The sequence below is a fragment of the Scyliorhinus canicula genome, chromosome 7 (assembly GCF_902713615.1).
Source record: "Scyliorhinus canicula chromosome 7, sScyCan1.1, whole genome shotgun sequence".
NCBI classification, from domain to species: Eukaryota; Metazoa; Chordata; class Chondrichthyes; order Carcharhiniformes; family Scyliorhinidae; genus Scyliorhinus; species Scyliorhinus canicula.
This window is the reverse complement of record NC_052152.1, coordinates 111408495-111436015: the sequence shown is the minus strand read 5'-3', so window position 1 is coordinate 111436015 and position 27521 is coordinate 111408495. Positions and strand designations below refer to the sequence as shown.

Below are 27521 nucleotides of genomic sequence, written 5' to 3'. Positions count from 1 at the left end.
CTTGCTCTGAGCCCCTCTGGGGTTCCCTGTTTTGGCTTCCATCAAATTGTCGTGGGGCCCGACCCTTTCCAATCCTTTTAACGCACGGCGGTTTATCCTGCTCTAATCACCAGCGTGGCATAAAAGTCCGGCTACGCCCACCCTACATTAGCGCGTTCTCAGTGTTGTGTGTGTCCACCGCTACCTACTCGCAACTTTCAACCCTTGTTCGGGCTGCACAATTTATGGATCCAACCGCCTGATCTGTAACTCCTCTATCTACTGGGTGGTAAATTAAAATGTACTCACCTGTATTTAGGAGGCGGATCATTCTGCCAGGATCCTGTGGACGCCCGCGCTTGCAGTGCACCAAATGATGTAGGAGTGATTTCAAGACCTGTGTATTGAGTCCACGTGGGGTTATTCCCTGTGGCTCAACTCAGTACAGAGAGGAACAACAACAACCCGGACAAGATAGCTATTTAATCAAGCTTGTTACGTGTACACAGAGACCAGACTGGATATTTGCCAAGACCTGTCCTGCCGAACAAAGATCAGAATACAGTACTTGTACAACGTTCAAAAATCAATAACCCACCCCAGTTGGACGTGATCTAATCCCTGAAGTTGCTATGTTTAAATTTATCCAATAGGATTGCAAGCAGTGTTTAAACTTCACCCAATAGAACTGCAAGCAGCACATGATTAATCCTCATCCTGACAGCTATCTCAGCAGCCTGTCCTGTTTGTGAGCAACAGAACAACAGAACCAGCACCCTGGATTGTTTCACAAAGACAGGATGTCAGAAGTAATATCCTTTTGGTACAAGTTAGCTATCCTAAATCCCATTTGATTACTTATTACTTCTATGTCCTAAAAATACATGTTAATGGTTAATAATGATTACTCAGTACTGTAATTCATCCCAATCCTTAATAAAGTAACTTATGTAAAACTACTCTAGTGGCATGCTAATTATTCAGTTTTAAGAGGTATCATCGCTGAACCCCCCCCCCCTTCAAATCAAAGGTGAGGCCATTATTTTTTCACTTAAAAAGAAAGTACTTTGAATAAGAAATGCTGCTCCTGAATTTTACCTCCTTTAAAAACGATCTCAAGTGAAAATGTAAATTATGCACGATCAGGGACAACTGTTTAGCATTGTGCAAACTAAATGGATGCAATTTAATAATTTTAAAAACTCCTATAGTAGAACACATATTAAGGTGACATTCAGACCAGCTGTTGAAAGCTTTTAACAGACTCCCTGGTTAATAAGTATGAAGTATGAAGAAGCGTACCATTGCTGAGCCAAAAACAAGGGGCTGAATTTCCCACAGAACCCACACTAATATTCAAGGTGTCCTCGAATTTTGTTATTACAAACTTCTTCGGTTTACATAGTCGGAACCATCGGTACACCTGGCACTTTGTAGTGCATCATCTACTTTGAGTTTCCAAAGCTTTTTTTTTGTTTCTGAGCATTCCATAAGCACATGATGAGGAGCTGAAGTAGAGCACTCGTCGCTTCAAGCCTGCAACACCATTCAATAAGGGTGACTGATCTTGTACCTTACTTCCACCTTCCGGTAACATCCCAATATCTCTTAATTCTAGCTCTCGGAACCAAAAACCCTATTGACATATATTTGACAACTGAGCACCAGTAGCTCTCTGGGGCAGAGAATTCCCATCCTTTGAGTGGTGAAATTTCTCAAATCCTAAATGGCCAACCACTTATTCTGAGACTATGATCCCGCACTCTAGATTCTCAAGGGCAACCAATTCTCAACACTGGCCTATCAAGCCCCTGAAAAAACTGTGTGTGTCAATTAGATAATTTCTCATTCTTCTTAACTCCAGTGAATATAGGCCCAGCTTACTCAAATCTCTCTTCACAAGGCAAGCCCCTCAACTCAGGAACCGCTCTAATGACCTCTGGTTGCCTGCCCCATATGCCTTTCCATAGGCAAGGAGACCAGAAGTATTGTTGACTCTCGTATTCCAACCCTTTGCAAAAGCTAACAAGTCATGAGTTTTCCTAATTGCTTGTTGTGTCTGCATGTTAATTTTCTGTTCAACAACACCCTGGACCCTGCTTGCTAGACCCTTGGTTCCTCATTATTTTTGAAATTCTTTTTATGCCTTTTACTTCCAAATTTCTGAGTATAGTTTCATGTGCCTCTACTCTAATAGGCCAACATTTACTTTTACTAATCTCTTCTGATTTACCTACCTCTAGAAACTTTCATAATGCTTTTATGTTTTGTGAAGTCTACTCTCATGGGGCTGGATTCTCCCCTACCCGGCGTGACGGAGGGGAGTGGCACCAACCACTCAGGGGTCGGGCCTCCCCAAAGGTGGGGAATTCTCCCCACCTTTGGGGCAGAGCCCCGCGCCGGAGCGGTTGGCACCAGACGAGTGGCGCAAAAAACCGGTACCCCCGGCAGCGGGGCTGGCCGAAAGGCTTTCGCCGGTCGGCGCATGCGCCGACAGTGACGTCAGCGGCCAGCTGCCGCTGATGTCACCACTGGCGCATGCGCGATGTGGGTTTCCTTTCCGCTTCCGCCATGGCGGAGGCCGTGGTGGCCGCGGAAGAGAAATAGTGCCCCCAGGGCACTGGCCCGGAGTCTGAGCGGGGGGCCCCGATGGCGGGCCTGGCCACCGTGGGGGCACCCCCCGGGGTCCGATCGCCCCCCCCCCACCCAGGGGCCCGCTCGCGCCCCTGATCCCGCCGTTACAGAGGTGGTTCAAACCTCGGCGGCGGGAGAGGCTTCCCAGCGGCGGGACTTCGGCCCATTCGGGCCGGAGAATCACCGCAGGGGCCTCGCCGGTCTGAGTGGCGAGATTCCCGCCACCGCCACTTCCCGGGTGGCGGAGAACCTCTGCCACGGTGGGGGCCGGATTTTCGGCGGCCCCAGGCAATTCTCCGACCCTGCTGGAGGTCGGAGAATTTTGCCCATCGTCTCTTTCCTCATCTTCCTTTGATGAATTCCAAAATCCTTCCACTCCTCAGGCTTACTCCCTTTTTCTGGTAGCAATACAAGCCTCTTCCTTTGATCTAATACAATGTATAAATCAGCTTGGGAAATTCCATGGGTGGGATTTTCCGACCCTCCGCGCCGGAAATTAAGCTCAGAGTGGGGGCGTAGAATGGGCATTCACGCCAGAAATCCAGAGTGACAGCGCTTCCGCGATTCTCCGCGGACCGGACAGCGAGCGCAGTGGATGCCGCGGCGATTCTCCGTGGTCAACCAGCCGAACTCCCTCCGACGTTGTTTACATCTGGTACCACCTGGCGGGAGCTCGGACCCATGGCCGCGGTTCTGGTGGGGGAATCTGATTCCGGAGGGGGGGGGGGGGGGGGCCTCAGCAGTGGCTAGGCCCTTGATCGGGGACCACCGGGACCTGGGGGTGACCTACTTTACTCTGCGCGGGCCCGCTGTGTGGCTCCGCCATGTCGGCGGCACCTGCGCCGAGGTGGGCCGCCGTGCGCATGCGCAGATGTGTGGTCTGTACAGCAGGGTCCCGCCGGCAGCCAGAGCTGCGGGATGCACACCGGGACTCTGCTAGCCCCCTGGAAAATAACCACTGACTTTCGAGGAAAAAGTCTGGAGTGATTCTCACCCTTTTTCCGGCGTGTATGGGGACTTAGTCCCCAAAAGGGAGGATCCTGGCCCTTATATTTACCAAAAAAGCATGGTTAGTGCAAACAAGCTCAATTGCTGAAACATTAGTACTCCTAGAGAAGAATTCTCCTTCAACACTGTTTGATGTGCCAAGAGTTAATATGTTCTTTGGCATTGTACCTGTACTGGATAAAGCCAGAAAATAGTACATTGATCAAACCTCAGATCGCTTTATATTTTGACTAATATTGTGTAATGTCGGCCATTGATTTGTGTAGAGATTTATAGCTGTGGCTTCACTATATGGAAATCTAAGGATCAGTGAGGTTGTGCAAGACCACCAAAGCCATAATTATTACAGCTCAATAATTTTCTCACAACACACATTATGGGGTTTGTTTGTTTATTCATTGATTTGATTTACATTTTTCTTCTTTACAGAGGATAATTAAATATACTGATCCCCTTGAGCGCACATTCTGTCCAGTATGGGGTCACTTTATTTCTTAGATCATAGAATTTACAGTGCAGAAGGCCATTCGGCCCATCGTGATAATCTCTGCGAGGATATGCATAACAGGGTTGTTCAGTACTTCAAGTATAAAGTATTACAAACTCACCCTGAGAGAGAGGAATGTTCTGAAGGGGCTCATTACTGCCCCTCGTGTACTGCAGCGATAGCTCTAATCTCTACAAATGCAAGGACACATATCTGTGACTGGGTTTTGCAGCAAAAGAGTGACTAAAAAAATACAGTACTTAGCAATCCTGTAAACTGGTGGTTTCTGTTTACTTGCCAGCTATTAAACTAAATCAGTAGGCTCCAAAGAATTTCTTCAGTCATCTACTGAATCAATTACAATCCCTCCATTATGAGTATAGACACAAGGTCATTAGCTGAGTTTAGAATTTAATTAGTACACATGCCAGTACTGATTTTACATCACCACACTGGTAGGTCAATCACATTATTAGATCTGTCCACCTCACTGACCTGCCCTGGGCACCTGCAATTTGTACTACTTCACTTTTTGTAGAGCTATATGTTAATCGGACTACTATTTACAACAGCTGTATGAGAAACTATTGAGTATGTTAACAGGTTGTGGATTCAATGGGCACAACACTAATTATGCGGGTTTCCTCCAGGTGCTCCGGTTTCCTCCCACAGTCCAAAGATGTGCGGGTTAGGTGGATTGGCCATGCTAAATTGCCCGTAGTGTAAGGTTAATGGGGGGATTGTTGGGTTACGGGTATACGGGTTACGTGGGTTTAAGTAGGGTGATCATTGCTCGGCACAACATCGAGGGCCGAAGGGCCTGTTCTGTGCTGTACTGTTCTATGTTCTATGTTCATTGTTTTAACTCTGATAAGGCTTCAGTCCTGACAAAGCCCAAAGCCTCTTATGATCAGCGGCAATGGCTAGCCTAGCAGGCTGCACTCAAAGGGGAAGATACAAAGAAATCATTCCCTTTGGCTGGTAATCATGAACATGGGGATATAACCTTAAAATTGTTCCTTTTATAATCTACTAATATAATTGTAACATGAAGGTGTGAGATCAAGAAACGCTTTTTCACACAAAGTATACACATCTGGATGCTGGGGAATTGAAACTTTAAAGAGCGATATAGATAATCATTGGGTCAGATTATCAGGGGATATGGAGAAGGTGGGGAAACGGAGTTGAGATGCAGATCAGCCATGGTCTAATTAATAACACCTACTCAATAAATAGCAACGTTGCACATTTACACAGTGAGTAGTACCTATGGACTGAAAGGTCTATTCATGTTCCCAATGTTCCTATTGTGTTTTAAATCTTTTCCTTAGATTTGTCAGCTTTCACCATTAAATAAAGTGACCATGAGTAATACATCCCAGCACTGTCACCAATCATCACAATTCAGGTGTTTGCCACAATTAATTTGTCTTTCAATAGCAGTACCCACAAATGGATCTACATGTTTGTAATCTTGAAGTTGTGCACTTTCAATACTCTTATCCTTATTTAACTGTACCATCCAAGGGTGATCATACACGTAATTTTTACTAGGTAAACTTAGATCATGGTAGTCTATCGCATTTATTTCAGAATGGTGAATATCAAACCGAGACCAGTTTTACAGGCTGAACCAACTAATATATTTATTGAAAATTAAATAGGGATGTAACGCATAAAATTCATAAAAAATACTAACAGTGCAATATATAAGATATGAAAAATGTCTGCCATGGGCCAAGTACACTTTGCATGTATTTTTGAAGAACAATAGTCATAAATTTGGCAAAATAAAATCTTTGCTACCAAGGAGGTAAATTCAATAATTTTTGTCTTCTTGCACCATATCCATTTTGTTGTAACACGTGGTGTCAAATCGACTCCTCCAACGAGTAAGTGGGTGAGGTCTCTATGTGCTCAGTTACCAGAAGGTGAAAGAGTGCCGTACAGTTTTACAGACCTGCATTAATCTCTTAATTTCTTTGAAGTCATATCTTCAAATGGTGACAGCTTCCTTTCGTGCTGTGTCAGTCTATGGTTTTATGGTCTTGACAATATAAATAACATGTATGAAAATACTCAAACACATTTATGCAAGTGCAGAACTCAACAAAATTCATAGCCTGACAACAGGAACACTGAATTTTGCATGTAAAAATTCAATCGTCCACAACTAACCATAATCAAAGAAGTGTTTTAACTGAACTGCAACCAGGCATTCACAATGGTCTCTTATTACTTAGTTTGAAGGAAATCCCTGATTTACATCAATGTAAGAAATTGAAAATAGGTGGACTGATTTAAAATCAATGGATCTAAAATCAAAGATATTGCCTGGTTCTTTAATGAAAAATTAAATGGAGTGAATATGTTTTCTTATTAGTTGATGAGGTTACCTTCTTTCAAGTTCTACTGGATGAAAAGAAACATTTGAGTGTGGCTCAGAATAATTAGTATAAAGATATAATACACAAAACACTCACCTCTCTATCCATTACCAACGCTGAGGCTGAAAATCAACGGTCGTTACACAAAATGGCAAGATATGAAACTGTGATTGCTTAGAATTCCAATGAATCACCTCCTTTTGCATACACTTCTCAATAAGAAACAACACTTTTCAACAAAACAAAGCACAAAGCTGACAAGGTTTTATTAAAGACTTCAAAACTGTACTGCAAAAATGAAACATTCACTTATACAGTACATAGAACAGTATCTGACAAGGTAATCTGAACTCCTAAAACAAATACTCTTGAAAGCTGGAATTTTAAGTTTGACCATTACAGGCCCTGAGGCAGGCTTGTAAACAAACAAGTGGTATCCATCCAATTGTTCAAGTGCGGGGTCCAGTTCTTTATATACAGGTTCACCAAAATCAAAATCAATCCATGATGCTGCCCAACATTTATGTAACACAAACTTCATGTTTCAGCTTTGGCCGAGAAATCTTGGCTTCATCACTTTTTTCCTGTCCATGACACAGCGCCTTCCGTTTGAACAGCCGAAGGCTTGATCTTAGAAGATCGTTGTCCACCACTGGTTGGTTTGTATACATCTGCTTGATTGCACCCTGACAAATACAAAACCAATAAAATGAATGTCCTAACGTCAATACTTTTCTTATTGAATTCGGATGTTTAAAAAAAAGCAGAAAATGCTGGGCAATCTCAGCGTCTGTGGAGGGAGAACAGAGCTAATGTTTTGAGTCTGCATTACTCTTAAATCAAAGTTAAAGAGAACTGGAAATACCATGAGATTTACACAGTTGCTGGGGGCAGGTGGAGAAGAGGGTGGAGCAGTGGGGCTGGGTAGAGAGCCAGTGATAGGTGGAAACTGAGAAACATGTCATGGGCAAAAAGACATAGGGAATATAAATGGTGGTAATAATGACTAAAAACAGTGCTAATAGTAGCATATGAGGAGACCAGAATGTGTTAATGGCAGAGCAACAGAAAAAAGTGTGTCGAAGGACAACTTGGAACTGATGGCCCTAATTGTGGGGCAGAGGCACGGGACGGATAGGAGACACGAGTTGCATGGCAGTGGGTTGAAATGGCAAGCAACAGGAAGGTCTGGGTCCTGCTTATGGATAGACCGGTGTTCGGAAAGCGGCTTCACCTGAAAATAGTGTTTAGGCCCTTGGATTGTGAGCAGGGAAGAGGTAAAGGAGCACCTTCTGCGATCGCATGGAAAGTGCCATGGGAAGAGGGGAGCTGGGATGATGGAGGAGTGGATCAAGGTATCCTGGAGGGAACACTCCCTGCAGAATTCTGACAGGGGAAGCGAGGGTAAAATCTGTTTGGTGGTGGCATCATGCTGGCATTGGCGGAACTGATGGAGGATGATCCTTTAAATGCTGAGGCTGGTGGGGTGAAAAGGGGAACCCTATCCTGCTTCTGGGAGGGAGGGCAAGAGCTGAGAGCAGAGGTGCGGAAGATGGGTCGGACACAATTGAAAGTTCAGTCAACTACAGTGGGTGGGAAGACATGTTAGCAACACTGTTTTGGAAAGTGGCATCATCTGAACAGATGCAACAGAGGCGAAGGAACTGGGAGAACGGGATGGAGCCCTTACAGGATGTGGGGTGTGAAGAGCTGTAGTCGAGGTAGCAGTGGGAGTCGGTGGGCTTGTAATGGATACTGATGGACAGTCTATCCCTAGAAATGGAGAGAGAGGGCAGCACGGTGGCGTAGTGGTTAGCACAGCTGCCTCAGGGAACTGAGGTCCCAGGACCTGGGTCACTGTCCGTGTGGAGTGTGCGCAATCTCCCCGTGTCTGCGTGGGCCCCCACAACCCAACGTACTGATAGGAGTTGTGGGGGGGGGGGTGCAGAGTAGAACTGGCACAAGGAATGTTCTACATACCCAATAAAGAGACAGGCAAAACTGGGACCCGTAGCCACACCTTTGATTTGGAGGAAGTGGGACATGTTAAAGGAGAAATAGTTCAGTGGAGGATATTCAGCCAAACAGGGGAGAGTAGTGATGGATGGGGATTGTTCAGACCTCTGTTCGAGGAAGAAACATTGAGCCCTCAGACCATCTTGGTGGGGAATGCAGGTATAGAGGAACTGGACATCCACGGAAAAGAGGCGGCGGTTAGGGCCGGGAAACCGGGAGTTGTTGACATGTCGGGCATCAGAGGAATTGCAGTCGTAGGTGGGAAGGGATTGGACAAGAGGAGAGAGTATAGAGTCAAGATAGTAAGAAATGAGTCGAGAAATAAACAGGCTGAGACGATGGGCCTACCAGGACAGTCCTGTTTGTAGATTTTAGGGAGGAGATAGAAGTGGGCAGTTTGGGTATGGGAGACTATGAGGTTGAAAGCTGTGGAGAGAAGATCTCCAGAGGAGATGAGGTCAGTGACAGTCCTGGAAACAATGGCTTGATTTTTGGTGGTGGAGTCATGGTCCGGGGAGGTAGGAAGAAGTATCTGAGAGGTTCAGCCTCTGCAAGAGGTCAGTATGCCAGAGAACTCCACCCTTGTCGGCAGGTTAGATGACAGTATAAATATCATCCTATTTCCGGTTCTCTCTACTTTCGACTTTAGTTTTATTCTCTCTCCGCAGTGCTGTCAGACCTGCTAAGATTGTCCAGCATTTTCTGTTTTTGTTTCAGATTCCAGCAACTGCAGTCATTTGCTTTTATTCTGAAGTCAATAAGTTATCTCAGAAATCCCAGTGGTCAATTCAACATCAGACTTAAGGGAAATTAGGACCTGGTTTTGAGGATGGGCACTGGTATACAGAATCTCTTGGAAGGTACAGTGGGAAGGAGAAGCATATGAAAAAGACATCATGAAATGTACAATCAAATATACACTAATATGGTAGCAAAATGTTTGATCGAGGTAGAAGGCAAGTTACAGACGTCAAGACAAATCAGATGAGATAAGTATTGGGAGTGTGGTGTTGGGGAAGATGGAGGTGATCAAAGTTTGATGAAAGAAATGAAGATGGAAGTGGAGAGGCAGAGATGAATGAATTCCGGTCGTTGGACCTAGGCACCTCAAGGCCTCACTTCTGACCTCATGATGGAGGGTAGGTCAGTGATGAAACAGCTGAAGATGGTGGGGCTTGGTGATGAAATAAATTTGAGCTGAATGTTGTTGTAGCTCCACCATGACAAGGATGGGAATGGGATCAAAGGAAGACAGTTAAATTTGGGTGTCATCAACATACCTATTGAGGCGGCAACGGCAGTATGGAGTGACATATGGATATGATAAATGAGCGGGTACGGTGAAAGAAAGTTAACGGTAGAATTGCTCAGGATTATCAAAGGATTTGAGAAAGTAAATAGTAAAACATCTTTTAATAAACTGGTCCATAAATGGGTAACCCAAAATTCAAGATTGGTACTAGATGGATAGGGCTAGTCAACTCAATTGGTTCAATGGCTAGAGCGTGGTTCAGAATAATGCCACCAGCGTGGGTTTGATTGCCATTCTGGCTGAGGTAGACAAGGGGTCTGCCTTCTTGCCTTGCCCCAAGAGTGAAAGACAATGGCAAACCACTTCTGACAAAAACTGCCACGAAAATGTTTCAGGATGAAGCAACTGTAGATAATGAGCCCAGGCCTGCCTTTGGACAGGGTACAAATGAATGAATGAACTAGGTGTACTAAGAGGAAGGTTAGGATTTTATTTTGAGAGCATTGGGTTATTAGGGCAAGGAATGCTTAACCACACAACATGGTTAATAAAGCAGAATCAAGTGTACTTTTAAGAGAAAATTAAACAACGCAGAAAGAGAACAGGAAAAATCAAGGAAAATGTGATTTCAGAAGATAATTTAATTAAGGAGTCATGTAGCAACACAAGACTGAGCCAAAATAATTTTCTGCACAACAGGAAACCAATGAATTTTTGAACCTACAGATTCAGTGAGTGAAAAGTTTGAAATGACTAACAGAAGAACATCTTCAACTCACAGAATTATACATTTTTTGGTAGACTCTGCCAAGCCAAAATACTGGAAGAAAAACAATGACTGTTATCAGGACACAGTGGGCTACTATTAGGGGAGTTATAGTGACGAGCTGCAACTGGGAGAGCAGTGTTTTCTCATGCCTATCTTCTCACCAGACATTTATATAAATAGACTTCAACATGGTCATCGGATGGTAATCAGGAACCAGAATCTCGGGGGTGATTTTTCTTCTTTTAGCTTGTGGGCTGCATTGCTCGCAAATCTGAGTTAGCTAATTCAGCACAGGATCAAGAAGCTTCAATGCCTTCCCAATTTGCTCCACCCAAGCCCAGACCAGTTAAATGAGCCCAGGGATCATACTTGGGACTTGTCTGGTCTTTATTACTGAGTACAACATAGCCATCTGGGCACAACCTGATGACCACACTTTACTCTGACTTGTTTAATCTACATTTAATGCCATACTTTTTGATACCCACTACAGCATACATTATCATTAGCCTTGAAATTAATAGTTCATTCCAATATCTGTGTGATGATGGCAAATTGAATAGGAAGTGTTTACCAGATTCAGAATTTATTTGGACACAAGCTATACGAAGAACATCTTTTACCAAGTTACACAGACTTAATCACCCTGATATTTAAATTTATTCCATATACATAGGGCGCGATTCTCCGCTCCCGGGAAAAATCGTGAAGGCCGTCGTGAACTCGGCCGAGTTTCACGACGGCCTCGGATCCCGCTCTTCTCACCGAATTCACCCCCACCCGGGGGGCTAGGAGCGGCGCTCCGTTATTCTCAGCCGCCGGGCCTTGACGCTTGCGTCAAGGCGGCGCGCCGAGAATGACGCGACGGCGGCGCCTATGTGACGCCAGCCACGCATGCGCAGGTTGGCTGGCTCCAACCAGCGCGTGCGCGGTGATGTCACGACGGCTGACAGCTCAAACCCGCGCATGCGCGGTGGCCGTCTTCCCCTCAGCCGCCCCGCAAGACGTGGTGGTTTAATCTTGTGGGGCGGCGGAGGGAAAATAGTGCGCCCCGTTGAGACGCCGGCCCGACAATGAGTGGGCACCAATCGCGGGCCTGTCCCCTCCCGAGCACAGTCGTGGTGCTCAGTCCCCACCAGGCCCTCCACAAGCCCCAAATGGGCATCTCACGGTGTTTTCACGACGGCAGCGACCAGGTGTGGTTGCCGCCATCGTGAAACAGTCGTGAACGGCAGGCCGCTCGGCCCATCCGGGTTGGAGAATCACCGGTCGTCGTGAAAAACGGCGAGCAGCAATTTCTCCGAGCGGTGGGTGGGAGAATCGCGGGGGGGCGCCAGGGGGTCGTGAAATTAGTCGGGGGCCCTCCCGCGATTCTCCCACCCGGCGTGGGGAGCGGAGAATCACGCCCATAAAATTCCGCTTGGAGTATGAGGCAGTTGTTGATAAATAATGGAAAGATATTTACTTTTTCATTTCTTACTAACTGTTTGCGAATGGCAAGGTCCCTTCGAGAGCAAAGTGCTTTACAGCAGGGCCCCAGGTTACTCAGCAGACTTGCTCTCTCTTCTTTTCTCTGCATAGCAGCCATGTTGAGGGCACCGAGCTCATGTTCAAAAAGACTTTCTGCATCTTCAAGAAAATTACAATCATTGTGAATAAACACATTTCAATAGAATACAAAAAATACAATCATATTCATACTCGGACAAGGAAAAGATGAACACACTAAAACCATAGTTTATTATTAATTCATATTTAAAACAATGGGAGGTTTTGATAGTGCAGACACAGATAGAGTATTGACACATGTGGCGAAGAGCAATATAAAATAGTCACCAAGAAATCAAATGGGGGGCAGCACGGTAGCACAGTGGTTAGTATTGCTGCCTCATGGCACCGAGGTACAGGTTCAATCCCCGCTCTGGGTCACTGTCCGTGTGGAGTTTGCACATTCTCCCCGTGTTTGGGTGGGTTTCATCCCCGCAACCCAAAGGTGGGCAGGGTAGGTGAATTGTCCACGCTAAAACTGCCCCTTAATTGGAAAAAATGAATTGGGTACACTAAATTTAAAAAAAAAGAAATCAAATGGGGAATTCGGGAGAAATATTTTACCCAGAGAATGGCGAGTATGTAGAACTTGCTACCACAGTGGGTAGTTCAAGCTAAGAGTATAGATGCATTTAAGGGGAAGCTAGATAAACATGAGGAAGAAGGGAATGGAAGATTATGCTGATAAAGTTAGATAAGGAAAGATGGGAGGAGGCTCGAGTAGGTAGGCAAAATGGCCTGTTTCTGTGCTGTAGTTTCAATTTTTAAATGCAATTAACAATCAACATTAGATTGCCTACATTCTAACCTTTTATTCTTTGAACGTTATTTACCATTCACAAATAAAATCTGATCGGGGATGTACATCCAATTCACTAGATGCTGTGGTTCAGTGGTGAGCTGTGCCTGAGGATATGCAGACCAGGGACAGGACTGTAGTACTGACTCTCGAATAAGTGTTCCTGTTGAACATGGTTCCATGCTATGTGGATAATCTGTCCTACGATTCCTTCAGGAAGTTGCACACTGTTCGTTTCTAATGACTGACACAAATTCACCAAGTCTAGATTGTGTATGTAGAGTAAATTAATCTCTAGTTTATTTTTCTGACCAATGCAGTTAAAGGAAAATGGAACTGGAACTGCATACAAAAGGAACATGTACCAAAATATTTGTCTTATATATACACAGATATTTCTAAACATTCCAAAACTGGGAAAGGAAGAGGCTAAATACAACAGCACTTGTTAGGTGGAGAATAATTACATTTAAAGTTTGCAATACTAAGTTTTAAAATCTGATACGCAGAGACAGATTCGGTTTGGGGTACTGTACCCGGCGAAACTATGGGTAACTTTCGAGGGTTGAAGCACCAGAAGAGGCCAATGACTTCCTAAGAGACCATAAATTGGGGGAGAACTGAATGCCAATGGGAGACGGAGGAGTTGGAATGAAATTAAAGGAGATAGAATTGGAAGGGGATGAAGGTGGATGGTAGAGGGGACTGGAGGCGTAAGCCTCCGGTACGATTCGTAACGTGGACTGCACGGGCCGGTGAAGAGGTCTCGAATGTTTGTGCACTTGAGGAGTTTGAAGGCGGCGGTGGTCTTCTCTACAGGAGATGCACCTCTGGGTGAAGGATCAGGTCAGGTTGAGAAAGAAACACGTGGGACAGGTATTCCACTCGGGGTTTGATTCAAAGTCTCGGAGGGGGTGGCCATCTAGCGGAGCAAAAGGATGGGGTTTGTAGGGCAAGGAAGTGTGAGACCCGGGTGGGGAGGATATGTGATCATGAGCTGGTTTTGGAGGGGACGGCGGTGGTGTTAGTGACTATATCTGCGCCGAAAATTGGGATGACATGGGTTTTGTGAGGGGATTGCTGGGAATGATTCTGGGCTTAGACACGCATCAGTTGATTATGGGGGGTGATTTTAACTGCGTGATGGAACCAAGGGTGGACAGGTCGAGCCCCAAGTCAATGAAAAGACTGAGGGTGGAGAAGGAGTTGGAAGGTTTATGGAATGGATGAGAATGTGGATCTGTGGAGGTTTAGGAATCGGGGGGAGAGGGTGTACTCCTTTCTCTCATATGTGTACAAGGTATATTCCAGAATTGGTATTTTTTTGGAGTGAGCTGAGCGGTGTTGGTGGGGGTGGTGGAGTACGTGGGAATCGTGATGTCGGATCATGCGCTGCACTGGTTAGAGGTTACACTCAGCTCGAGGCAGGAGCAGAGGCTGGATTCGGAGCTTTTGGCGGATATGGGGTTTTGTGAGAAGGTGCGATCAGTGATCAGAGATTATGTGGAGCTGAATCAGAATGGGGAGGTGTCGGTGGCCACATTCTGGGAGGCATTGAAGGTGGTGATTTGAGGGGAGGTTATCCCGTACAAGGTGTACAGGGACAGGAGGAGGGAGGAATACAGACGGTTGTTGGACGAGATAGTCGAGGTGGACAGAACGTATTCGAGAGCTCCCATCAGTAGGGGTTGACGGAGAGAAATAGGTTACGGGGCAGTTTGACAGGCTGACAATAGGAAAGGCAGTGGGGCAGCTAGTAGGGTGAGGGGAATGCAATATGAGTATGGAGAGATGGCGGGCCGTATGCTGGTCCACTAGCAGCCGAGGCAGGCCACATCCAGGGAAATTCTGACAGTACGGACAAGGAAGGGGGAGGTAGTGTTGGAGCCGGGGAAGATCAATGAAGCATCGAGGGAGTATTACAAGAAGTTGTACAAGGTTTTTAAAAATAAATTTAGTGTACCCAATTCATTTTTTCCAATTAAGGGGCAATTTACCGTGGCCAATCCACCTACCCTGTACATCTTTGGGTTGTGGGGGAGAAACCCATGCAAACACGGGGCGAATGTGCAAATTCCACACGGACAGTGACCCAGAGCCGGAATCGAACCTGGGATATCGGCGCCGTGAGGCTGCAGGGCTAACCCACTGCGCCATCATGCTGCCCACTTACAAGGTTGAGCGGGTCGCGAGGAAGTGGATATGGGATGATTTATGGATGAGCTGGAGTTCCCAAAGCTGGATGAAGAGAAAATGTAGGCGCTGGAGAAACTATTAGGGCGGAGGGAGGTGATGGATTGCATAAGGGGGATGAAGTCAAGGAAGCCCCAGGGCCGGATGCCTACCCGGCGGAGTTCACGACGGAGCTGGCACCGTACTTCTTGGGGATTTTTAGCGAGGCGCTGGAGAAGGGGGAACTACCAGAGACATTGACCCAGGCGTCAATCATGCTAATCCCAACGGGGGGGGGGGGAAGAGGACATGTTGGAGTGTGGGGTGGGTCATATAGGCCCATTTCACTTTAAACGCGGATGTGAAAGCTAGGCCATGTTAGTGGCGGGGAGGATGTAGGGGTGTGATCCGGAAGTGGTCGCTGAGGACCAAATGGGTTTCGTAAAGGGCAGGCAGCTTTCCAGTATCAGGAGGCTATTAAACGTGATTATCGTCCCATCGAAGGGACATATACTGGAGGTAGTGGTCTCTATGGACGCGGAGAAGGCTTTCGACCGGGTGGAGTGGAGGTACCTGTTTGAGATCCCGGGACGATTCGGGTTTAGCCCGAAGTTTGTGGTATCGGTGCATCTGATGTACGTGGCCCCAATGGCGAGTGCATAGACAAATGAGTTCACAAAGCTTTGGGTTGCACAGGGGAACAAGGCAGTGGTGTCCATTGTCGCCACATTTGTTCGCGCTGGTGATAGAGTCCTTGGCGACGGCTCTTAGGGGGTCAGTAGAGCAGCAGGAGATTGTGAGAGAGAGCAGCGAACACCGGGTGTTGCTGTACGCAGATTACCTATTGCTGTTTGTGTCAGACCCGCTGGAGAGTGTGGGGAGAATTATGGGCATACTGGAGAGGTTCAGGGCCTACTCGGGATAAAAGTTGAATGAGTGAGGTGTTTCCGATGAATGTGGCGGGTCGGGGAGTCAATCTGGGGGCATTGCCATTTTGGGTAGCCAGGAACAGATTCAGATATCTGGGGGTCCAGGTGACGGAGGAGTGGTTGACGATGCACAAGTGGAACCTGACAACGTTGGTGGAGGAGGTTAGGGAGATACGTTACACCTGACACTGGCGGGGAGGATCCAGGTGGTTAAGGTGAAAATTCTGCCGAGGTTCCTGTTTGTATTCCAGACTCTCCGGATCTTTATCCCAAAGGCCCTTTTCCAGACACAGCGATCTCGGAGTTTATATGGGCGGGGAAGGTACCTAGGGTAAAGAGGGCGCTGTTACAGAGGCAGAAAGAGGGGTTGGCACAACCAAACCTGCTGCATTAATATTGGGTGTCGAACGTGGAGAAGGTGAGACAGGGGTGGGAAGGAGAGGGGTTTGGTGGGTTAGGATGGAGGAAGAGTCCAGTAGAGGGTCCAGCCTGGGGGCTATGGTGATAGCATCGCGCCCGCTGGCACCGGGAGGTACACGGTAAGCCCAGTGATGCAGTCCACGATTAGGATGTAGAACCAGTTGAGGAGACACTTTAGGTTGGAGGGGATCTCGATGCTGGCACCATTGTGTGGAAACCACAGGTTTAAGACAGGGGAGATGGATGGCATGTATGGGAAGTGGAGGGAGGTGGGGCTGGTGAAGGTGACGGATTTGTACCTGGAAGAGAGGTTTGCAGATCTGTAAGAGCTGCAGGAGAGGTTGTAGCTGCCGAAGGGAAGTGATTTCAAATATATGCAAGTGAGGGACTTTGCGCAGAAGGAATAGAGAGGGTTTCCCAAGCTGGAGCAGTTGCTGCTCCCAGATGTGGAGGGGGAGGGAGGATATATGATTGGCTGGTGGAGCAGGAGGGAGCGCAGGTGGTGAGGATCAAGAATAAATGGGAGGAGGAGCTGGGGGGCGGGGCATGAGATAAGATGGGGAATGTGGCGATTCACCCGGTAAATTCAACCTCCTCGTGTGCGAGGATGAGCTGTATTCAATTTAAGATTGTGCACAGGGTGCATATGACTCGGGTGAGGATGAGTGGGTTCCTCCAGGGTGTGGCAGGCAAGTGTGACAAGTGTGGGCGAGACCAGGAAATCGTGCGCAAATGTTCTGGGGGCTGCGAGAAGTTGGAGAGATAATGAGAGGCGGTATTCGGGACGCTATTGAAGATTGTGGAGGTAGACGTCGGGCCTGACCTAATGGTGGCGATCTATGGGGTATCGGGAGTGCAGGAGCTGATGGAGGGGAGGAGGGCCGATGTCGTGGTCTTCGCCTCTCTACTTGCCCGGCAAAGGATATTGTTGGATTGGGGCTGGCGGCCTGGCTGGGGGACCTGTATGACTCCCTTCAGCTGGAAAAGATCAAGTTCGAGTTGAGGGTCAGCGGAGGGCTTTGAGACATGGTGGGGTTCATTGTCACGGTTCATGACAATGTTTGAGGGATTGTTTGCCGCGGGGGGGACAGGGACTGTGAGGGTATTGATAACAAGGCTCATTTCCTATCTATTGGTGAAGAATCCTAGTCCATATTTTCATCATCTGGAGGTTTGAATCATTGCACATCTTAGAGGTTCACCATTGGACGACTGTGCCAGCTCTTTGAAAGAGCTATGCAATTAAGTCCCAATATTCTGCTCTTTTTCCATAGCTCAACAAATTTCTCCTTTTCAATATTTATCCATTTCCTTTTGCAAGTTACTCGTGAATCTATCAGGCAGCACATTCCAGCTCAAAACTAATTGCCATGAAGCGTTTTGAGATGTCCCGAGAACAGGGAAGGTTGTCTATGAAACCAGTTCTTTCTTCAAAACATTCAATTTGGCACAAATACTTATGAGGACAATGTTCAAAAACCCTTGTGTTCAGATTACAGGAAAATGGTGTTTAAGTGGAGCCTTTTGTCAGCACCCCTCTCCCTGTCTGAAACTCTGGTAGAAAGAGGTTTACATTTTCAGTTCCTCCATCCTATTCTCAGGACTTTAAGGTTTGTCAGAGGTGTAGAGTTATATTGTGTCAGATGGTTCCTGTTAATTTGGATATTGTACTTGTTTATACGTGGAGTTTGAATGCACAAAACATGCAAATTATGCTCTGACAGTCTTACATTGGGTTCACAGGTTTCAAAATTATACCTGACCACACAAAGAAGTTTCGCAGTTTTAGAAACAAGTAACCAGCTATTTTGCCAGAGGCTTGCCATTTTAAATCCCATAATTTCAAAATCCTCAAACAAGCACTGTTCTATTTCAGAGCTCTATGAGGTGGAAGATTGAACTGGCCATCTTTATAAGTTTTTTTTATGCAGGTACACATTACAAATGTATAACTGTTAAGCCAGCCTCCGACAGTTTCAGTGTGTTCCTATCTATAGGAGTGAATGTGAATCCCAGTTAATGTCCATCACCTGCCCATAACACCAAACACAATTAATACATTAATACAATTAATACATGATTAGCAACACTGCATTTAGAAAAGAAATAAAGTATAAAAGCAAAGAGTACAACAGTGGTGCATGGTTTGTTTGGAGTACATTCAATTCACTCAGGCTTCCTCCATCCAGTATATTTGATCAATAGAAAGGTTATTTGATTTGCAAAAAAGACTGTGAACCTGTGTAGAGACCAATCCATACACTCCGACCATTGGAAGAATTATAATCAATACTGCAGACTCAAGTTCATTTATCAAGGAAGCATACAATGCGACATGTTGATTTTTTGACACAGCAATCATTTATTGGCATCTTTTCTGTCAAACATTAGGATTCTGGATTCCTTATGAAGTGGATACCGTGGATAAACAAAAATCCTAACCATATTATGTTCCATCTTTGTAACATTCAACTTGATTAAGCTTTTGCGTGTCTGAGATTTAATTCGGAATGATGGAATGTCAGCCTGAAAAGGTCTTTGCTATATTTTGAATAATATGTATCCGTCACTCATCATGGGTAATATACCTAGTTTGAAGGGTCACAAGATGCTGGGAATGCACATGAAAGCGTCATCATGACATTACATGTGGTCTTGTATCACTTACAGCTTGAAGACCTGCACCATTATTCCAACTGTAATGTGTACCTTCATAAATAATTTATTTACTCAAAGGGTTGTGAAACTTTGGAGTTCTCTAGCCTAACAGTTGTGGATGCTCTGCCGATGAATATATTTAAGGCACAGAGACAGATTTTTCGTCATTCAGTGAATCAAGGGATATGGGAGTGGGAAAGTGCAGTTAAAGTTGATGGTCGGCCATGATTGTACAAAAAGGAGCAGCAGGCTTGAGGGGCCGAATGGTCTCCCCCTGCTCTTTTTTCTTACATTCTTAACTCATAACTACAAAAATCCATCAAACACAATTTGCCACCTTTATGGGGAAATAAAATAAAATAGTTTAAACTGCAGAAATACAAAAAAAAAGAAAACAGGTAGTTTCCCACAAGACCATGAAGGTCAATCAAATACAAATATTTGGTCCTCACCAAATGGTTTTTACAGCACAGATAATGCGATAATGTGGTATGATATTACCAATACCTTTAGTGTTGTTCATGGCGGCCCGACAAGTTTCATTGACCTTTGCAAACAATTCCGCACCAGCCAAGCGCTTGGATATTCCAGCTCGTAATAATATTGCACCAGGGGTGAACTTTAACAAAGCAGCTCCAGGTTCCCTGGGCTCTTTGGGCTGCTTGGGCAACAGGCTTGACCAATCAACATCAATCACATCCATGGGATCTGCAAGATAAGTTGTTTTCTTCCGTTTACTGGTATAAAACATTCTGAATCAAGCAACAAAACGGCAACACATTGCAAGTGAGGTTCCTCACTCAATCAACCTGATCATGCCTCAAAAAGCCTTTTCATGATTACAGAAATGTTTGGAATCATCAATTTATACACAAACAGAATTCCTGACATGTCTAGGAATCTCAATTCACTTCTATATCCATCTTTCTAATAATTATAGCCCAGTACTACTGATTTGTACTTAAAATACTCCAGCTGGAGAACTACAACAGCATACATTTACCACATGACAATTATTCTCTACCTCAACTCATGATTACAGAGCTTTCTTTTCACATTCATTTTACAAATGCCGATTTGTATGCTTATTCTCTTTCTATTAGTGATCAATGTAAGATTGCTTAAATGGAGAGGGACATATTAGGAAAACCCATCATGGTTTCATAAAAAGGTCATGTCTTAAAAATTGGTTATGCTACTTTTGAGTACGTAGACTTTCTTGAACTTTTTATCAATATTTAATTAACCAATTTATATTTAGTGTCCAAATCTATGATTAAATTGACCTTATGATTACTAAATTGATTTTATTGATAAATTCAACTCAGTACCAGTTGGTAATGGAACTTCAGATCTATGGACCTGTATTGACTCACTGTATACCATGTTTCACCATTATCCACTTGGCTACCACAGCAGTCTATGTTAGATATTCATAAATGTCTTCAACTTTGAAATTCATTGGTAACATCAAATGGAAAATAATATGTGGTACTCTTTTCTGGATCAGGGCTGAAGTCAAATTGGAACACAGCAACACCACTTCAAGAAATTTGATCAAAAACAGAGATTCTTCACAAAATGTGTTTATCAGTTGATATAGCTCTCCGGAAGTTAACACTGGGACACTATTATCTACAGACCCAGGAGTGGTTTTACTTTTCCTAGTGGTGCTCTGCTTTCCAAGGAATAAAAATTGAAGATATTAAACATGTCATGTACGCAGACAGGTTTTCCAGTGTTCTGTTAACAGTGGAAAAAAGGAATATCTGGTTGGGTACATATCCTTATATATAAAATGATCAATAAAATGTATACTTTCTTTAAACTGTGTGGTGACAACGACATTTTGGTACCATAATTTTCCTGAGACACTGAAGCTCAACACATTTATGATTAATTTTAAGTTCTGGTCTAATGAGTGCATTAAAAAAGGTGAGTGCAGCAGCTATTGGATTAAAATGAAGTTGAATAAAGACTTTGGATTGAGGAGACATTGAATGAAAATCAGAATTACAGGTAATATAGTCGTTAACATACCCGATCAAGAATCAAGTATTTTATCACTTATTGGAGGGTGCAGTTTCACTGTGACTATAGTAATTGTGTTCCAGGTTATGGCATTACTCACTTTCAGCAGTTTTGTAATGGTTAAATTGAACAATTAGAGGAAGAATGCATTTACCAAGGGACAAGTGATTAAACAGTTAGAGAAAGCTTATAAACAATCAGACGAAACAGCAACACCAACATAAATAACTACAAGGTGCACACAAGAATGGAAACTCTGACAAACTCATCTACTACCAGACAGCAGCTTTCATTGAGCTCTCACTCCCCAGGTTGTATAACTGCTTTATCTGATGAATAATCAATGAAATAGTTATTCAAAGATTATTTTAAAATCATATAATCCCTACAGTGCAGAAGGAGGTAATTCAGCTCATTAAGTCTGCACCGACCCTCTGAAAGAGCACCCTAACCTAGGCCCATGTCCCCACTCTATCCCCATAACACCAACTAATCTTTTGGATGGACACTCGGGGACAATTTAGCACCTATGGACTGTGGGAGGAAACCGGAGCACTCGGAGGAAACCAATGCAGACACGGGGAGAATGTGCAAACTCCATACAGTCCCCCAAGGCTGGAACTGAACCCGGGTCCCTGGTGCTGTGGGGCAGCAGTGCTAACCACTGTGCCATTGCGCCGCCCAGACAAAATAATGTCTGGTTGGTCAGTGACCAACAAGTTGAATTCAAAAATCCAAAATCTTATACTCTAGAATATTGCCGATGTATTCTGATCTTTATTCCTCAAATAGATCACTCGTTTGAAGGAATTTCAAATAATTTCACCTGCAGGTGGAAGAGGATATTCTCTCACCAGGCATAAAATTAAAGCTTGGGCGGGCTCCTCACACCTATTCAAAAGCTACAAAACTGATGGCACAGAGCTGCAAAATAGACTGAGGCAAAATTGCAAGGACTGAGTGAATCAGGCACAATTAAACACCAACAGTGAAAACTGATAACTGAAGATCATCCCCATGCCAGTGTAAAGGTTGACGACAAATTAGAATAAAACCAAAGGAGTCTAGAGTGAATCCCTGTGTCTGGGAAATATTATGGTTGTAGCTCTGTTGTGAGGAGGCTGTCTTGAAAGGGATGGCGTCAAACGCAAACGTATTTAATATAGTAAATAGCAATATCCCTTTACAAATAAAAGGAAATAACGTTACATGCTTAAGCAAGACCAGGTTTAAATGATTGGCTATTTTGCATCAAAAGGCAAGTTGTGCACTACAAAGAGAATTTTCAATTTAGATTTTGTGAATGACGTTTTTATTTCTTAAATATTAACTATTATTTAAAAATTAGAAAATAAATATTACAAAACCCACTGCACAAAAATATAATCCAGGTTTTTAAAGAGGTACCTGATATTTTTTCTTCATCCTGGTTCTCTTCTCTTTTTCCTGCATCGTCCGCCAGGATTTCATCCAGCTCATCATCACTAATTGGCTCATATTCTTCACAAGGTCCTGACACAGAGGACTGTGCATCATCTACTTTTCCATCTTGCTCACCTAGATGCAATAAAAAAAGTATACCGATGGATAAACTGATGGAATGAATAAACAGGAAAACTTCAGAATACGAACTCTCCTTATCCTTGCCCTCAAAATAATTTAAATGATTCCAGATAATTTTGGTGGTGTCCATGACTTCTTTTTACTGTAGTTTTACTTCAAATTTTACTATCACTACTTATCTCAGATTGACAGCTGCTAAAAGGTACATTTGTAGCTGATAACACCTTCACAGTGACTACTAAGATCCAATAGCGACCCAAGAGCACATCTCCTGAATACATGTGTAATGGCGCGCCCTGCTGTTTTGTTAGGAATATAGACAGTAATTTCCACAATTTGCATCAATTTAAATTATTACATGCCCAGGAGAACCAATGGGCCATCTGAACACTTCAACCTACTGCAACTATGCTGCACATGTCTAAAAATCAAACTCAAGCGTCTCTGCCCATCTCTTCTGGAGTCAGAATGGGATCTGACTCTGGAGTTATATCGCAACTTAAGTGCTGCTTCGAAGAGAGAGAACAAAATGTCACATGGCAATACTAACAACGTTGTTTTTACTTGTTCATTGGATATGGGAATTGGTGGCAAGGCTAGCATTTATTGACCTTCCTTAGTTGCTTTTTACGAAAGTGGTGAGTTGCCTTCTTGAACTACAGCGCTCCATGTGAAGTCATTACCAGGTGTAGGCACGCAAATAGTGAAGCGAGGTAAGGGGTTCAGGATTTTGAGCCAGCAACAACGAAGGAATAGTGACATATTTTCAATTCATATATAGTGTAGTGGATGACTTGGAGGGGAGCTTGCAAGTGGGAGTGTTCCATACAATTGCTGCCCTTGGCCGGGATTCTCCCCTACCCGGCGGGGCCCGCGCCGGAGTGGTTGGCGCCATGCCGACTGGCACCAAAACCGGCGCCAACGGCCTTTGACGCCCGCCGGCCGGCGTCGGGGCTGGCCGAAAGCCCTTTGCCGGTGCGCGCATGCGCCGGTGCGTCAGCTGCCGCCACCACCGGCGCATGCACGGTAGGGGGGTTCTCTTCCGCCTCCGCCATGGTGGAGGCCGTGGCGGCGGCGGAAGAAAAAGAGTGCCCCCACGGCACAAGCCCGCCCGCCGATCGGTGGACCCCGATCACGGGCATGGCCATCGTGGGGGCACCCCCCGGGGTCCAATCGCCCCCCCCCCCCCAAGGACCCCAGGGGCCTGCTCCCGCCGCCAATCCCGCCGCTACCAGAGGTGGTTGAAACCACGGCGGCGGGATTGTCTCATCTAGACAGTAGAGGTTGCACATTGGAAAAATTTGACGAGTTGCCACAATGCAAATTGTGGGTGGTACACAGTGCAGCGGTGGTGGATGGAATTAATGTATGAGATGGATGGAGCATCATTTATGTGGGCTGCTGTGTCTTGGATGACATTGTCTAATCCTTCAAACTAATGGAATAAATGATTGACTGAAACATGGGCCGAGATTCTCCAGGGCCATCTGCTAGGATTCGCGAGTCTTCCTGCCATATTGGGTTTCCCGATGTCCCAGACGAGTCTCCCGCCTGGCCCAGTGGGATGTGCAAATAGCTCATTAGAGCTGTCTTACATCTCATTGACAGGCAGGATGCCGATTCATTAGCCAGCTGGAATGCTCCAGTTCCCTCCACCCCAGACTCCCACTGGCATGAATTGGTACAGATCTTGAGATACTTGGATCTGATAGCTTGTAGTCTAAGGGGTGGCAAGGTGGTAAGTATCCTCCAAACAATTGCCTCCAGGGTGCAGAGGGGGGTGCTTCATGTGAGGTGGGGGTCAGCAAGCTTGTGTTGGGCTGGAGGGGCTCATGTCGGGTCTTTCCTGGGATGGGGCTTGTTTGGCTGCTCTACCCAAATGCAGCCTTTAAAACCTTTAAACAGTAATTCAGCATGTAAAATTAAAGTTTTCTCATAACAAAGTGAAAGTGATCCCCTTAAAAAGTCTGTCATTATGCCAAGTTTAAAGGTCTGCGAGATGAAGGTAAAAGTAATCCCTTTAAAATGGTGGAAACTTTTGAAGCGCTTTTCATTGCCCGTTAAAGTATAGAAATCTGTGCATGCCGAGAAAGCTGAAAGCTTTGAACTGCATTATTTACATTCAATGAAAAGGTGGCAGTCCCTGTTCCACATACAGTTTTATTTCCCATTTGCTTGTTGAACTACATGCTAACTTTCTGTTATTTATTACAAGGACATCTATCTCTCTAAAAGCTCTCACCTCTTAAAAATATTCTGCTTTTCTATTTTTCCTAATAAAGTGGATAACTTCAGATTTCCCCACATTACATTCCATTTGGCATCATCTTGCCGATTCACTTAACCTGCCCATATCAATTTGTGGCTTATTTGTATTTTCCTGGCTTACATTCTCACCTAGCTCTATATCCTGGTTGACAGAACAGGCACCCATTTTCTACTCTAACATTCATTATTGACAGTAGTCAGCTTGCTGCAGTGGAGGTATGCATGTTCCCCCACCATAAACATATAGGGTAAAACACCGTTGGATCCAAGCCAGTCAAAACAATGTCTGGCCTCTGCCTGAGACTGGAAAAGCTACAGGCCTATTTCCTTGGACCCCTAAACCTCTCTGCTAATGAACAGGACACACATATATCCACAAAGGAGAAGTGGGAGTATTGTTTATCCCAATTTGCTTCAGGTACAAGAACACTAAACAAGCTTAATACACCTCAAGGTGAGTGAGGAAAGGCTCCGAAAGGCTAGGCACAACCAGCCACTGTCCACCTTGACCGTTGCATGTATCTCTATAAACCATGTCAGACTCAATTCATATTTGTAGTTTCTTCGGGAACACAATGTCAACAAAATATACAAACTGATTATTGATGAAGAAATCCGAACCAAAAGCTCTAGAAAATGGAAGAGTGAACAAAATGGCTAGTAAACTGTTGATCAAAGTAAAAAAAAACTGGGGCATCCCTGGTCCTTTGACAGGCATGACCATTATACTCCCATAAAGTGCCCCACCTACGATGACGGGCTTAGTGGAACTTCTTTCCTGTTGTTCCATTCTGACCTCTTCAAATGTAGCCAGGGCAGCTCCAGCAGTAGCTAATGTCCCCTCCTTTTTGGACTTTGCACTGATCTATTCTTGGTCCGAGATCACTCCTTCAATCTCCTGAATCTGAGATCCCTACACCTCCAAGCACTTCTCCACCCATTTCAAAGAATCTTCGGGATGCCACCACTTCTTCAATGGCCTTTGCGAGGTCTTCCCGCATTTATCCCCTCTGCTGCTGGAATTCAGCTTTAATAAAGGCCATCACATCAAGTTGAAGCCTTCCAGCTTGCATCAGCCCTTCCCCCGTCTGCATGCTGAAAGTGGCTTTTGCTGCAGCACAAGCTTGTTTAAAACTTTTTGGCCAAATCTCTCACTGTTTTCTGCCGTGTCTGGTAACTAGCAGTCATACCACTCCTAGGGGAAATTACTCCTCCAACATTCACCTACGTCTTTTCATCAAAATTCCACGCAATATTGGTTAAAAAAAGCTCTTTTCTGTGACTGTGAGCAGGAGCTGCCCTGTATGTGACCACTCACACCATGGACCACATAGGAAGTCCCACTGATCTATTCATGACCACCTTCTCCTTCTCATCTAAATGCTGTCCCTTGGCAACACAATCTGGCAGTATAGAGACAATGGTGACAGCCAGCTCAGCCTCTCCGCCCCCTCGCCACTGCCTCTATGATGTTAGGTTCCTGCCTGACATAGAATCGTAGATGAGCCACAATTATCTCAAGCTAAATGCTGGAAAAACTGAAGGCGTCGTCTTTTGCCCCTGATGTAACTCTGTATCCTTGCTACCAATTCCATTCCCTTCCTCTGTTTTGGGTGGAATCAAACATTTACTTAAAAAAATATATACTTTTTTTTAGAGTACCCAATTCATTTTTTCCAATTAAAGGGCAATTTAGCGTGGCCAATCCACCTACCCTGCACATCTTTGGGTTGTGGGGGAGAAACCCATGCAAACACGGGAGATTGTGCAAAGTCCACACGGACAATGACCCAGAGCCGGGATCGAACCTCAGACCTCGGCGCCGTCAGGCTGTAGTGCTAACCACTGTGCCAACGTGCTGGCCAAATCAAAACATTTACAACCTCAATGTCCTATTTGAAGTTTGACCGCCAACTCGAGGACATTGCCTGCCTCCACCCCACTTAGCTCATCTGTTGCTGAAACTTCCAAACCATAGTCCTCACCCAGATTCAACGACGTTACTGCTCCCCTGTCTGGTCTTACGTCCTCCACTCCCCATATACTTCAACACATCTAAAACTAGACTGCCCCTATGCAATCCTGCATATAGTCGCTAGAGCATCTCGACAACAAGAATTCCTACCTCAGACTCCTATTTATTGACTACACCTTCAACGCCATAATCCCAGCCAAGCTCATATCAAAGCTCCAACCCTAGGACTTGGCTCTTCACTCTGCAACTGGATGCTCGACTTTCCAACCCACAGACCATAATCAGTAAGAATAAACAAAAACATCTCCTCCACAATAGTCCTCAATACCGGGGCCCCACAAGGCTGCGTACTTAGCCCCCTACTATACTTCCTGTACACACACGACTGCATGGCAAAATTTGTTTCCAACTCCATCTACAAGTTTGCTGATGATACGACCATAGTGGGCCGGAACTCGAATAATGACGAGTCAGAATACAGGAGGAAGATAGAGAACCTAGTGGACTGGTGCAGCGACAACAATCTATCCCTCAATGCCAGCAAAACTAAAGAGCTGCTCATTGACTTCAGAAAGCAAAGTACTGTACACACCCCTGTCAGCATCAACGGGGCCGTGGTGGAG

General features: G+C 45.1%; 1 protein-coding gene across 1 annotated transcript in view; it reads right to left on the bottom strand.

Moving 5' to 3' along the window:
- Positions 1-6728: 6728 nt before the first annotated feature.
- zc3h13 (zinc finger CCCH-type containing 13) overlaps positions 6729-27521 on the bottom strand; it is a 129819-nt gene continuing 109026 nt past the window's right edge. The window contains exons 16-19 of the mRNA XM_038802332.1: positions 22500-22649; positions 19569-19769; positions 12001-12164; positions 6729-7184 (exon numbers count right to left, since the gene is read on the bottom strand). Coding sequence (XP_038658260.1) covers positions 7020-7184; positions 12001-12164; positions 19569-19769; positions 22500-22649 — 680 coding nt within the window. The 3' untranslated portion in view covers positions 6729-7019. The remainder of the gene's footprint in view (positions 7185-12000; positions 12165-19568; positions 19770-22499; positions 22650-27521) is intronic.